Raw genomic sequence first — 15,117 nt, 5'->3', positions numbered from 1 at the left:
GCTCCCTCCGGGTTCACAAAAGAAGAAAGATATATAGTTAAGGTTATGTTCAAAATACATCCGACGTTGTCTGCTTCTGCTGAGACAACACAATATTGTTTGGATTGGCTGGCCTGCACAAAGGGGGCCCATATGTGCACCTTCCGGCTGGCATATGGGGTTCCTTGTTTTCCAACTGCGTTTCTGTGTGTGGAGTGGGGGCAGGAGGGCTCTGCATATTCAGAACAAACGTACATCTGTGTGAACTTGACAATAAATTAAGCAAGATCGATGGGTCTGGCACCCTAGAGGAGGGGACGCAGGAGATTATGGCCACCAGGTATTATATTATGTGTAGGTAGGGCGAGCAACAGCAGCTGCTGTCGGAAGAGTAGACACGCAGCATATGTCACCACAAATCACAGTGTCCTTTTAAAAGTGGCCCAACCTAGTCCTCGGCTTGGGAACGTTCTGAGTGCAGACAGGCACTAGAACAGGTGTCGAGTGGGATGCGCAACGCACCTTCCACCCCCTGGTTTCCACTTGGCAGAACAAACCAAAGAAGTACCTTTGTTCCGACCGCCCCCTGGGTCTGGCGTTGGGAGACGTACTATAAAGGCCCCTGTCCTCTCTGGAGAGTCTCCACAACTCGACCCCCTCTGCCTCCCACTCCTGGTGTGCGCCCTGGCCACCTCCCCGGGGAGCATCTGGTGCCCTCTCACCTATCCAAAACAAAGAGGTAACCAGGGCGCACGAAGGCTGCTGCCTCTCCCATAGACGCTGGTGTTTTTTCTCTGCTTAATTATTATTTTACAGTCAAAACGAGTGCAACAGAGCAGCCCAGTGTTATCTACAATGCTCCTCTCCTCCCCCCAAACTAAACAGTGCCATGTGGCCCCGGCAGCCCGTGAGCTGGCTCCTAATTGCTAGCCTTGCCCAATGTTAACAGCCGAAGTATGGGGTTCCGCCGAGCTGGTCTACCATATGTTTTCAATAAAATAAGACAAACAGGCCAGTGAGATAGGAATTGCTGTAAAGCTGTTATAAAGCTGCTCTCGGGACTCCAATGTAAACGGCGTGTGCCCCCCTCCCTGCGGGGACATGAAGTGCCAGCTCGGTGTGTAAGCTGCCCAGACAGGTGTGAGTGTGAATTTGACACAGTCCACCCCCCAGACTCTTTTTATCAGGTTTGTGGTAGTGTTGTGCTTGTTATGCTAACTATGAGTAAACACAGGAATCCAGTGCATTGTAGGAATAGAAGGGAGTTATCAGAAACTGGTAGTCGAAAGGTGATTTAACAATATATGTGCCTTGTTTTCGGAGCAGGTGATACCTGCCCTCTGCTCCGGTGATTAATGCTTCCCAAAGCACTCCACTTTGCAATCTCTTGTAATTATTTATTAAACGAAATCTATTTATTATTATTTTAGCAAACAGTGGTGCCAGGTGGGGCTTTCTCTTCTCCTACTGCCTTTGTCTGAAGGGCGTTTGAAGTGGGTCATCTAGGCTTTGGGAACTCGCTCGCCAGATTTCTGCCATCCATTTGTGCGAGGGGGAAACTGCTATTCACGTTTTTGTGTTTCACTTGTTGCGAATCTAAAGGGACACACACAGGGCAGCGATGACGAGGGAGAGAGAGAGGGAGGAAAGCACCCGAAGGGCTTTCAGACCCTTGTGCCTTTTCTCTGCTGCAGAAGCCAGCAGAATACCAGCATATGCCCCGACGCTGTGGAGCCAGCGGGGAACTGCAGCTTGGGAAACGCACGGTGCGCAATAAGGCACCTGCGCCGGGGAGCACAGACGGCCTACAAAAGGCTGACTAGGAGCAAAGGGACCTGCGAGTCAGTCTTTACACTCGTAACGGGAGCTGTTTCAGCACCACCGCTCTGAACATGGATATCAGTTACAGGTGCCTTTCTAATTCAATGCAGCAAAACGCATCTAAAATCTGATTGTGGATGATCCAAATAGGACACCCTACATTTACACTGTATGTCAGGGCAGAGATCGCACTCATTTGACTCTGTTCCCCACCTAGGAGAGGCTTCAGGTCTTGGTAAAATGTAAACCTGATGTTTCTGGGTCTATGGAACAATTAACAAAAGGGGAGAGCGGAGACCGGGCAAGCCAACAGATTTTTACGCAAATGCCCGGTGGCACTTTTTGCGCATTGGAGAAATCCCGGAGACTAGCGTGCCGTTGGTAATTTCTTCGCATTTAAATGTTCTATACTTCGCGGGCTCACATGCAACGCTTCCTTAATGGATACTGAACCCCGATGTGACTGCTAAATGAGAGTTTAAGGGGAAAGAAGCCGCTCCAAACATGGGTCATCCATCCTAAAAGGGCACCTGCCGTGCGCCCCCTTGAGCAAGGCTCCATATGCCAGCCTGACGGCCAGGTCGTTTCAAGTTCAACATGAATGGATGTGGCACGGGGTTACGTGGCTGGAATGACCCACTGGTTATCCGTCCTAACATATCTCTGCTCTGAACAACTACGCGCCGAGGCAGCGCTAATTTATAGCCGTGCCCGTCTATTTGCCTTTCCCATCTTCTGCCTGCTAAACGAATCTGGCATTGTGCGGCTGTCTGGGCGTTCTATTCACGGACTATCAAGATCCATGGCATTCCTTCTCTATACCTATGGGCGGATCGTGCTTAGGCCTCCACACTCAAACCCGCCCCCACGCATGTTTTCCGTGTTTCAGAATCCCTATTCAAGGCAATATAGGAACATTTGTACCATTAGGTGCATGGTGGAATAATGCGGCCCCAGACCCTGTAGTTGTAGGTTCTTAGACTTGAAGGCACTCATTTTAAAACTAGCTGCAAGGAACCCGTTCTCGACAGACTCACAGTTTTATTAGCCCCACTCCCCTTGACATGCCAACCCATCTTCCCTGTGTGTGTGAGGAACTAGCGCTTGCTGTCCAAACTATGATGCACAAGAAAGTTTGAATTCTCTGCGCAAAATGTTCCCCTCTAAATTACCTGGGCCTCATTTATGAGGCCCCTTGCGCCTCTGGAATGCCACGTTTTGTGTCGCTCGGTGGCGCAGGAGCCTGCACCATATTTACGAGGCAGCACTAAGCCACTTTTTTGGCTCAATGCTGGCTCAGAAATATCGTTCCCTCTAAGGCCGTTTCCTGCGGTACAGTGGCATGCAATGAGTGATGCGGTGGGCGTTCCTAGCAACATCCATGGCTTTTTGACACTGCCCCAGAAATACCAGGCATCGTAAACCTGTGGCAGAACCAAACACCTATGGGGAGGAGGCGTAAGGGAGGCACAATGAGGAGAAATATCTTTATTTCTCATTCGTCCTTTTTCTATGTGTGCTATATTCTGCAGCACACATACAAAGAGGAAAAACCACTTGTGATTGTTTTTGTACAGGAATCAAAAAAGAATTATCCCGCAACGCACGCACCTTTGCACCACAGCAGCCCATTGTGCATCGGCACAGGGGAAAAGGACAGGAATGTGTTGTAATTGATAGATTTGGCATGTTCATGCCCTTTTCTTGTGCCGCAGGGCAGCTCAGCAAGAAGGCCTGTGGCGCTGCCTTATGGCAAAACCTCATAAATGAGGCCCTCAGTGTGCACTCCACGAACTTCTGGCCGAATGTACAGTTACAGCATGTCTTTACTAAGCATGGATGTAACGCCCCCCAACCTTCATTGTTCCATCACAGAGAGCAGACAGGGGCTCATTCTCTCTCTCTGTTGATTTGTTGGCTCACTCCCCTCTATAGCTCCTGTTGTATGTAAAACAAAATAGGGCAACCGTCTAACCCCAAGAAGCCTGGGTATTCAGGTATTATCAAAGAATATGGCTCTAGGGATAGCACTTTGGAATGATATGCCATCAAACCATAATGCATGCATCAAAATATAATGGAATAAATACAATTAGCGGCTAGTAAAGTAGAATCATATGTATATATATATATATATATATATATATATATATATATATATGTTTACAGCAAACACTCTCCAGATCACGGTAGTTTTGTTACCGTGATCAGGGACAGTTTGATGTCCGAAACGCGTAGGTGGGGAACCTACAGAAAATAAACCACTAATTCAACTATCGAAGTAGTGTGCTGCGTTTTCTCTTCTGGAGAGTGTTTGCTGTAAACATTAACTGCGAGGGTGTCCTGAACCTTGCCGCCAGCACCAGCTACTGTTGCTCCTCTCATCTTGGGACATTTGCTCGTTAATATATATATATATATATATATATATATATATATATATATATATATATATGTATATATATATATATATATATATATATATATATATATATATATATATATATATATATAGAGAGAGAGAGAGAGAGAGAGAGAGATGCTGTTTTATTATTGTATAGAAAATCAAAAGATCATATAAAAAGATTGTTTATATACAAAGCAAAGTGCATCGACAATGGGAAATAAGCCAAAAAGGTATGTTGAAAAAAATTGCATGTTTCACAATATAAGTGCGAATATTTACAGACTGAACAAGTAATGAGGATACACGAGGTAAAAAAAATGTTTCGGTTCACTCTGCACTACTTTATGGGCCATCATCAGGAAGTGTGAACTCCAAAAAGTGTGTTCCTCAACCTCTTGTAGTGAAGTGCAAAAGCAGCTAATTTCTGTGCATTGATTAAAGATGCCAGTTTTCAAAATCATATGATTCCACCAGAATTCTTGTCTTTTACTCGGTATCTGAAAGCAGTTGTGGAGGTGTTAGAAGCGGATGTAAACCGCAATGCACTGCACTAACATAAACTAGTCAAAACTAGCAAAAGACAACAAAATCGACTAAAGGCAATCTATCTGGTGAAAATATATTACTTGGTAAACAGGCGTCTTCAATCCACGTACAGCAATAAACTATTTTTGCGCTTGCTACAATAGCCTTGAGGAACGCTCCTGCCCTGAAGATGGTGCAGTAAATTATTGTGAACCAGACCGAAACATCAACTCCTTTTGACGGTTCATTTAAGTTGCCTTTATTTTTTAATATGGAATAGGTCTATGAAGGTCTGAGGTAGTCTGCATATTTGCTTGTTTACATAGAGGAGTCTGTGTTGTGTTTTTTTCCCCTGAAAAATTGTGGGGCCTGCATTTTCGATAAATGTTGTTGTGTATATAAAAATCTTTTATACGATAATTGATTTTTTTATGAAATATTAATAAACTATATACACTAGTTATGGTTGATAACCCCTTATTTGGCTTTTCCGCATTACAATTGTATGTATGTATTCACTGCTATAGTATTACCAAGTGCTCGACATGTCATTTTGTAACTGAAAGCGCGGACAACGGTGCTCTTGCAGTCGCGCGCTCTGGGCTCTGAGGGATCCATCTCCAAATTAACTGCGTCACTGCGTGGCATGCTTGTTGCGCGCCGGTGTACTGATTGACACAATCATACCTTATGTGAAACCTGAACAAATGTAAGCCTGGGTGGAGAAGTTGATGTGCAATGTGTGAAGGTGTGTTGCTCGCTCGAGGCCGTCGTGCATCCTCCCCCAATTCACCCTCCAACCCGAGTGGAGCAGGGGACTCCACGTGGCTGTCCAGACTGGTGCCTCGATTGGGGTCTTCTGGCGGGGTTTGGGGCTGCTGTCTGTGGCTCCCGTCAGAACAATAGAGAACTTCAAACTGTTCGACCTCATCCCAAGCTGCTGCGCACCTACCCGCCAAAAATCGACACCTGAAAGTGTGGGACCTGAATCTGATCTACTACATAGACTTTTGGGCAATTTGCAGTTTTTTTTATAGCTTGAGAACATTGTTTCGGCACTGCATTCCCTGTAAGATGTAGGATTGCGCCTTCCCACGCTCGCGAGGAGCAGCAGCTCAATTGAATTCATTTGGGGTTGGTTCAGGGTGTTTTGTAAAGCGGGAGCGTGCTGTGTTGTTGGACTCAGAGGCATAAATGAAGTTCCTCTCTGTTGAATTTAAGACTACGGGCTGGAAGAGAGCTATGTTGTTCTTCATTATTTACCCTTCCCTCGTACTTCACGTCTCTTCACCCCTTGCCCTTTGTCGGGATTCCAGCTGTGTGGGAGGCTCCTTGCGCTTCCGAGAGGAGTGTTGGGGAGGGGGAGGACTGAGGCTCGTGCGCCTCATCTTCCGAGCGGCCTCTCTGATTGGTCCCCGCTCTGACACTATGGGGGACAGGCACGCTCCTGGCAGGGCTGATAAGATAAAATGTGGTAAGAGGGGTGGGAGTTGGAGCAGGGGCGGGGAAAGCACGCTTTTTATTGATTTCTAAACCCCAATTGTTCTCCGGTCCCTAAACCTATAGGTATATATAGGGCTAAATGCAGTCGTGTGCCGGACGTACGGTCATTCACAAGCCTGCCTTTCAGCCAGTAGCCTGTCTCTCCGCTGGGAACCGTTCTTGGATGCAGCCTTGTCAGTAGTTCACACCTGAACTACCACAGCCTTTCCAGGCATACCCGGGAGAGCGCAAAAACTCCCCAAGTCCACCAACCTGCGAGAGCACTGGGCAGATCACCTTAAAACAACCCAAGCCGAGCCAAGCACCCCCGCGAGGGCACCAAGAATCCGCACCACCTTTGGTAAATGTCAGTGCACCTGAGCACCTACCTTCGAACCATCACAGCTGAGCCAGGGATCCCCGAGAAAGAGAGAAGGAACCTGCCCACTCCGAGAGAGATAGTAGGTTAGGAAGCCCCTGGGCACCTCACCGGCTGGCGTCATAGCCACACCAAGGACTCCGGAAGAAGCAGTAGCAGAGCCTGGTGCCTACTGGGCTCCGTCATTGGCCGGACTCAGGCACGGAGCCTTCTTCAGATACTAGGTAAGGGGTCACTTCAAAGGCTTGGAATCTCATTTCCCAAATATAATAATTGATATGAACTCACAATACCCTATCTTCTACATCCACGTTTTAAAATGGTGATGTAAATTGCACAGGTGAATATCGTTCGGAATATTATTTTCTGGTTTTGTTTTTTAAAAAAGCTTTAAAGTGTTACCTTATAAAATCCTGAAACAATAATATCAATTATGATATTGATTATGCGGGTTTGGAGGTGCGTAAAATAGCCCGGAACCACATTTAAAACAACACAGGGAATTGCTCACCCCTTGTCACCAGACATCATTTTGCCTTTTTGCCAGAGCTGCCCCTCCCTCTTCATTTATGTCTAATCGTTTTCTACTTGTACATGTTTGTTTTAACTGTAAGCTGTAGTATAAGATGCGCGCCTTTTATTCTGTATCAGTGCATGCAGACATGTCAGTTTAGTATGACCCGTGTGTAGTACTTTGTGATGTATCTGACGGAGTTGTCGGTAACTTTAAAGTCATGTTTTACCCAGGGTATTAGTAGAAGTATATAGGGGTCTAGAAAACTAAGGGGGTTGGACGTGTAGGTTTCGAAAACGTCACACGTAGCACGTGTCTTTGACTAAATGCCATGAGTGAGAGATGCAAGTATGTTATTTATTGTTCGTTCTGCTCTCCGCCTAAGTTTAACAAGGGGAGCACAACAGTCCGCAGCAGCGAAAGTGCGAGAGTGTGTGTGAGTAGGGGAGGGGGGGGGGGGGGGGCAGATCCTCATTTAACCTAAGGCCCACCAATATCGGTAACATATGGATGACTCACGGACCCCTTGTCATATTCTTTACGGGAGCAAAACATTTTTACTTTACCCGTCTGTTTTTAACTCCTGGAGGAGAGGCCAGGGTCTTTTCCCTATTGACATTTTGTTATTATGCCACAACCTGTAATAGTGGTGGGAGGGATGAGGTGGAGAGGCTTAGACGAACTAAGTCAAACTTTGTGGGCTGATTGAATGTATACTGACGCGGTGCTCTGTTTCCTTCCGCGCAGGATGTCCCCAAAGAGTGTCTGCTCACCTGTCCAGGCGGGGCAGTATTATGGGCTCTCTGAAGACGACGGCGGTTCTTCTCCCTCCTGCACTTACTCCTCCACACCCTCCTCCCCCAGCGCCACGAAGGACCGCTGCGCGTGCCATCCTCCTCAGAAGAAGCAGAGGGCGCGCAGGGGTTGTCCGCCCGAGGGCCTGCCCAGTGGGCAGAAGAAGCACAGACGAGTGAAGGCCAACGACCGGGAGCGCAACAGAATGCACAACCTGAATTCGGCGCTGGACGCTCTTCGCGGGGTGCTGCCTGCCCTCCCCGACGACGCCAAGCTCACCAAGATCGAGACCTTGAGGCTGGCTCACAACTACATATGGGCGCTGACCGAGACCCTGCAGATGGCCGACCAAAGCCTGCAGGGGGAGCCCCGTGCTCCGCGTTTGCTCATGGAGCTGGTCAGCCCGGACAGCTTCCCCACCAGCGACTGTGACTCCTTCTACTCGCCTATGTCACAGGGTAGCAGTATGAGCCCCTCGGACTCCGTGTTCCCCCCTGCCTGCATGAGGCATCCCATACCCTTCCAGCTTGCCTGAGCTCTTCCAGAATCCGCCTGGGCCTTTTTGGCTGCTAGGAGAAAGGTGGCCTCATGGCGATGCTGCTGCTGGTGGAACTAGCTATAAAGGAGCCACAATAGTCAGCCACGCCACAGAAACAGTTTGCCAGTTTGCCGCAAGAACCTCAACTGTCTTACTTGATCTAATTGTTAGCGTTCTGAAAGCTACCAACAAGGCAACAACCTAGCGAGAAACTCATCTCAACGATCTGGACATTTACCAAGCACAAGCAGAACGTTCCCACAGTACCATGGGACAGCCAGGTCCAGTGGCAGCAAGCAGGATGGGAACTGAGAAGTGTGCTTTTGAACAAGTCTTCGTTTTGTCTTGGTTTTCCTCAAAGAAGATCATGTTCGCGGTTTTTCTAACTGTTCTCTTTGTGTTGATGTGCCAAGTGCTTAATTTGAAAAACAATGAGTGCAGTTGCCCAAAGTGCTGCTTAGAAGCCCGATCGGCTCTGTTAAGTGTCAGAGAGTGGAATGTCAAGGCTGTGTAAACCTAAGTCCACCTCAATGCTTTAATCCACTCCCTATGACTGGTTTTCAGTATTTCGCTTCTTCATTCTTCCCCGTTGGTGTGTGTTTCCTTCTGTTCCCCTTAGTAGAATGCCTGCTAAGAAAAAATTAAGTGCCTGTCCCCCAAAACACTGGTTCAAATTAAGCACTGGAAGCTGGTATTCTTTTTGCACTTTCTAAGTCTCCTAGCGCAAAATACAATATGCTCTCAAGTCGCCCGAGGGATGCATCCCGAGGCTTGGCACACCCACTGACCCTTTTGACACTATTTCTTGCGTTCTTTTTCATATTTATGGCAGAGGGCTTCTCTTTCGAGGCACCATTAAGCCTTTTTCTAATCATTGTATTCATTTTTTTTAACGAATTAATAATTATATTAAATTGCTTCTTTGACCTGTATTTATTGCCACAGCACGATGCATTTATAAATAACTATCTTTTGTACCTGAAAATATCAGCTATTTTTGCACAATGTCGAGTGATTCTATTGGGGAAGACATTTGGGGCGATCCCATAAATGTGTGAGTATGGTGGAAAGGAAATAAAGTAAGTGTTTTTTAATCAATAGCAGCCTTTTCAATCTTTTGTACCGGCAGAGAGAAGCATATCCATCCCTCGCAATAATAAGGTATGTTATAGAGCACTTGTGCTTTGCCTGCGAATGCCGTTGACAGCCTTACCCGAGCTCAGTTATACTCATTTCATCTACCTCGGCATGGAAGGATGTGACGCAGAGCAGGTGGTACTTGCTAACTTCCATGTTAATCGCTCAGTTCTGCAGCGTTCGCACTAACTCACGAAGCGGATGAATTCACAGGTTGTTGAAACAAAAACAAACACAGCCAACAGTGGGTATCGAAGGCAGCCTAAGCAGCTGAATGCCGACTAACTGAGCATAACTGACACACTTATCCTATCAAGGTGGCAAGTTTTCGCTTAATGTTGACCCCGCCCCCACCTGCGATGCAGTGTCACTTTCCGAGGATTTACAACTGTATCAAAAACAGTTAAATCATAGGAACTAGGTCCAGAATGGGGCGAGCCAGAGAGCAAACGAGTGTGTTGTTTAATTCCTGCAGATATAATCTTTTGGAAGAAGATTAATGGGTTCTTGGTGGAGTCCCACGTGGCTCAAGTGTGAAGAGGAAAGCACGCTAGTTTGCACCTGGCTGTGGAGCAATACAAGGGTGATGGAGGGCGGGGGTGAGGGTGTCGTGAGAAGGGTGGGGCTTCAGTAAGAAACGGAGGCCAATAAACAGTAGAAAGGAGACAATGGACAACGCCAAGAACTTGGGGAGTAGCGGAGCGAGAAAGGGAGACTGCGAAAACTGACAAAATCCAGAGAAGATGGAGAGAGAAGAGAAAGAAATGGTAGAGAAGAAACAATAAACTAGTTTAGAAGGAGAGCGTAAGCAAGCTCGCGAGAGGAAGGTAACTGAGTGAACAGAGACGTTAAATTAACAGAAAGTAGGAGGAGCAAAACAACGGGCCGAGAGATAAAAATAATAGGGCCAAATGATCGAGAAGAAAAGTAGGAACACACTAGAAGAGAAGGAAAGAATAATAGATTCAGCAGAAAAAGGGAGAAGAAGAAATAGCGCGGGAAAGAGAGAGTCAGCGGAAACACGAAAGAATGAGAGAGAAAAGAAGATGACAGAGAAAGTGCACAAGGGTAAAATATAGAAAAAAAAAGATAATGGCAAGAAAGTGAACGGCTGAGAAAGACAGCGAAAGTAAAACAGTGAGATAAAGAAATAGAAGGGGAGTGAGGGATAACAAAAGAGGAACAAGTGGGGTGGGCGATTGGTAGACGCTTGACACCGTGGGTCACTCACCAGCCTTCCTTCGGCCTTCTGATACAGGCATTCCTGGCCGAGTCCTTCTTTATACATCTTCAATCCTTCCGCTCCACCGCAGGGTCCCACAGTCATAAGTCAAGTCATAACATTTATATAGCGCACTACATACCCAGAGGGTTTCAAGGCGCTTAGGAAGGGGAGGAGGATTATTTGTCAAAAATCCACGTTTTAAGCTGCTTTCTGAACGCTAGGTGATTCTGGGTGAGGCGAAGGTAAGCGGGGAGTGAGTTCCATGTTTTGGCAGCCAGGTATGAGAAGGATCTGCCTCCCATGGTGGTCTTGTTGATGCGAGGTACAGTGGCGAAGGCTTGGCTGGAAGAGCGAAGTTGGCGGGAGGGGGTATAAAAGGACAGTCGAGAGTTGAGGCACTCTGGTCCGATGTCGTAGAGTGATTTGTGTGCGTGGGTAAGCAGTCGGAAAGTAATCCTCTTATTGACGGGTAGCCAGTGAAGGTCTTTAAGGTGACCAGAGATGTGTTCGTTGCGTGGGATGTCTAATATGAGCCTGGCTGAGGCGTTTTGGATTCGTTGTAGTTTCTTCTGTAGTTTTGTGGTAGTACCTGCGTAGAGGGTGTTTCCGTAGTCCAGTCGGCTCGTGACCAGAGCGTGGGTGACTGTTTTCCTTGTTTCGGAGGGGATCCAGCGAAATGTTTTTCTGAGCATGCGAAGAATGTTAAAGCAGGAAGAGGATACGGCGCTGACTTGTCTGTTCATTGAGAGTGAAGAATCCAGGATGACGCCTAGGTTCCGTGCGTGGTCTGTCGGGATGGGTGCTTTTCCGAGGGCTTCCGGCCACCAAGAGTCGTCCCATGCAGAGGGGGATTTACCTAAGATGAGGACTTCTGTTTTGTCTGAGTTCAGTTTCAGTCGGCTTTGTTTCATCCATTCGGCGACTTCTTTCATTCCCTCGTGTAGGTTAGTTTTGGCGGTGCTGGGGTCCTTGGTGAGAGATAGGATCAGTTGAGTGTCATCCGCGTAAGAGATGATGTTGAGGTTGTGTTGGCGGGCGATGGCCGCGAGGGGGCTCATGTATACGTTGAAGAGGGTGGGACTGAGTGAGGATCCTTGTGGTACGCCGCAGATGATTTCAGAGGCCTCGGACTTGAATGGTGGGAGGCGGACTCTCTGGGTTCTTCCGGTGAGGAACGAGGTGATCCATTCCAGTGCCTTTCCTTGGATTCCGATGTTTCTGAGGCGTTGTAAAAGGGTGCTGTGGCAGACTGTGTCGAAGGCTGCAGAGAGGTCGAGGAGGATGAGGGCGACTGTGTCTCCATTGTCCAGTAGAGTTCGAATGTCGTCTGTAGCTGCGATGAGGGCGGTCTCAGTGCTGTGTTTGGCTCGGAAGCCAGATTGTGAGGGGTCGAGTGATTTGTTGGCTTCGAGGAAGGCGGCGAGCTGGTTGTTGACAGCTTTCTCGATGACTTTGGCCGGGAATGGAAGAAGCGAGATGGGGCGGTAGTTTTTGAGTTCGGTGGGGTCTGCTGTTGGTTTTTTCAGAAGGGCGGTGAGTTCAGCGTGTTTCCAGTCTTCTGGGAAGGTAGCGGAGTTGAATGAGCAGTTGATGACGTCTCGGAGGTGCGGAGCTATGACGGAGTCTGCTTTGTTGAAGATGTGGTGAGGGCATGGGTCTGTGGGGGATCCAGAGTGGATGGAATTCATCAGGCGGATGGTGTCCTCAGTGGAGATTGGGTTCCAGGCGTTAAGGGTGTTAACGGGGGGAAGATGGTCAGCTGATGGTAGGGTGGGTTGGTTTCCGGGTTGGTTGTCGAAGCTGTTGTGGATGTCAGCAATCTTGTTGTGGAAAAAAGAGGCTAGGGAATCGCAGAGGGTTTGAGAGGGGGTGATGTCGTTGGAGTTGGCCGAGGGGTTGGAAAATTCCTTGACGATGTTGAAAAGTTCCTTGCTGTTGTGGGCGTTGTTGTCAAGTCGATCTTTGAATGCTGTTTTCTTGGCTTTTCGGATCAGTTGGTGGTGAGTACGGATGGCGCTTTTGAAGGCGTCCTTCTTGCTGGTGGATGGGTCTTTTTTCCAGGCCTTTTCAAGGGAGCGGCACAGTTTCTTGGACTTCTTGAGGTCGTCGTTGAACCATGAGGCCTTCTTGATGCCAAGTTTGTGTTGACGTTTTTTCAGTGGTGCTAAGTTGTCGGCGGTGTTGGATAACCAAAGGGTGAGGTTGGAGGCGGCTTCGTTGGCGTTAGAAGAGAGGGCTGGGGAGGTTTGAAGGAGCGATGTGGAGATCTGCTCTGTGGTGATTTTGTTCCAGTTTCTTTGTAGAGTTGGTTGGAGGTGGATGATGGGTTTCGGCTTGTTGTAGGTGAAGTGAACGCAGCTGTGGTCAGTCCAGAGGAGATCCGTAGTGTGGCTGAAGGAGACATGGTTGCTGGAGGTGAAGATGGGGTCGAGAGTGTGACCTGCGATGTGGGTGGGGGAAGTGACCAGTTGTTTAAGTCCGAGGTTGGCTAGGTTGTCCAAGAGGGTGGCGGTGTTGCGGTCGTTGATCTTTTCAAGGTGGAAGTTGTGGTCTCCCAGAAGGATGTAGTCTTTGGAGGGGAGCGCGTGTGGGGTGATGAAGTCCGTGATGTCTTCACTGAATTTTGCACGTGGTCCTGGTGGTCTGTAGAGGAGGGTGCCTCTGAGTGTGGTCTTGGGGTCGATGTGGATCTGGAAGTGAAGGTGTTCGGAGTTGGCGAGGTTGGCATCTGAGCTGGTTGAGATGCGGATTGTTTTCTTATGGACGATAGCGATTCCACCTCCTGTATGGTCGGTGCGGTCCTTGCGTGTGATCTTATAGTCATCAGGGATAGCGATGGCGATGTCAGGGGCGGAGGAAGCGTTCATCCATGTTTCCGTTAGGAAGGCGACGTCAGGAGAGATGGTGTCTAGTAGGTTCCAAAGGTCAATGGCGTGCCTGTGGACCGAGCGGGTGTTGAGAAGGATGCATTCTAGGTGGTTGGGGTCGGGAATCTGTGTTGTGGTCGTAGCGGAGATGTTGTCGGTGCCGCTAAATTTGCAGGAGAAGCAGGAGAACGGTCCATGGGTGCGTCCAGGAGCGGCTTGGACGCAGTTGGGGGCGCGACCGGGGTTAAGGGCTAGGAGGGTGGCGGCATCGTAGGTAATGCGACACAACACACAGTAGCTGGGAGGAGAATTGTGGGCCACCGCCTTACCTTTAATGTTGGAAGGCTGACCACGAAGACGGGGAAGTCGATTACGGTAACTCCAGACCCTCGTTTAATTAGTAAAATACTGTTCCACACACCTGGCCCCTCCCTTGTCCGTACATTATAAAAAAAGGTGCTTAAAATTCACAGCATTCAAAGTATTGTTGAACAAAACATCCAAGGCTGGCTTAGGGTGTCACACATGACATGTGGTCGCTCGGCTGCTATGAACCCCCCTTCAAATAGTTCTTAAAATCATATCCCCCTCTCGCCAATTTTACTGGCCTTACACTGTTTAAATAACACCATTTATAACAAGATTTCACATACTCACGTGAGATTCCTATACCATATTAAAGTGGCTTTAAACCAGATCCATTTCAGCACAATGTCAGTGAACCATGTGTTATGAACTGCACAAAATACATGTCGCCAAATTTATTGGGGAAGATATCCTCAATCCGCTTGCAAAAGGACATTTAAACTATACGGTATTTACCTCTCATCGAGTATTTTTTTGTGATGTGGCATTAATCAGACTAGTTGTTAAAAATGTCTTTAGGACACCTGTAAAGAGGCATATGTGCACACTTTCCCAACAAGTAATCTAGAAATCTTACCTAGTCCTGGTTAATGTTACACTGTGGATAGTGACTTAAATGAAATACCCTCATAACTCCCAAATAATTCCTTCCTATGGAACCCCAAAACACCCTATAAAGTGCACTTTGAATCGTATACAGTTCTGACCATTATGCTTTAAAATTTTTACCAAGAGACTCAGCATTCTCCACTGCTATAGAAGTTAGTTGTGCTGCAGAAAAATTACCCTTATTTAGTTTTGAAAATTGACAGCTATCCAGTTTTACGTCCTGGATTCTGGGAGGGGCATTGCAAAATGGTGAACATGGCCAATTGGGTAGTTTGGCTCCAGGCAACCAGGCACACAAACCCACAGTGACACATACAGCACCCCCGAGTTGGGAGTGCTTCCGGTTCTAGGAAATAGTAGTGTCATAAAGCGTGGCTTGACAATCCGCTGGGACAGTCTCATCATCTTCTTTTCCATCAAATCTGCTGTGTCACAATCCCCTACAACGTTGCTGATGTAATTTTTACATTTCT

At 47.7% G+C, this 15,117-nt stretch overlaps 1 protein-coding gene across 1 annotated transcript; it reads left to right on the top strand.

Annotated features, from left to right (window-relative positions):
* The first annotated feature begins 6,690 nt into the window (after nucleotides 1–6,690).
* On the top strand, nucleotides 6,691–8,844 carry LOC147711414 (neurogenin-3-like). The gene is made up of 2 exons (XM_086920164.1): nucleotides 6,691–6,817; nucleotides 7,855–8,844. Exon 2 carries the CDS (start codon nucleotides 7,856–7,858, stop codon nucleotides 8,435–8,437), a length of 582 nt encoding a protein of 193 aa, XP_086776290.1. The 5' UTR covers nucleotides 6,691–6,817; nucleotide 7,855; the 3' UTR covers nucleotides 8,438–8,844.
* The last annotated feature ends 6,273 nt before the right edge of the window (nucleotides 8,845–15,117 follow it).

This window comes from Lissotriton vulgaris, chromosome 5 (assembly GCF_964263255.1).
Source record: "Lissotriton vulgaris chromosome 5, aLisVul1.2, whole genome shotgun sequence".
Taxonomy (NCBI): domain Eukaryota; kingdom Metazoa; phylum Chordata; class Amphibia; order Caudata; family Salamandridae; genus Lissotriton; species Lissotriton vulgaris.
The sequence above is the reverse complement of the archived record's forward strand: the minus strand, read 5'-3'. Positions and strand labels throughout refer to the sequence as shown.

Bases quoted from the DNA above. Each gene is read 5' to 3' on its own strand.
- LOC147711414 (XM_086920164.1), top strand. From the start codon at position 7,856: ATGTCCCCAAAGAGTGTCTGCTCACCTGTCCAGGCGGGGCAGTATTAT.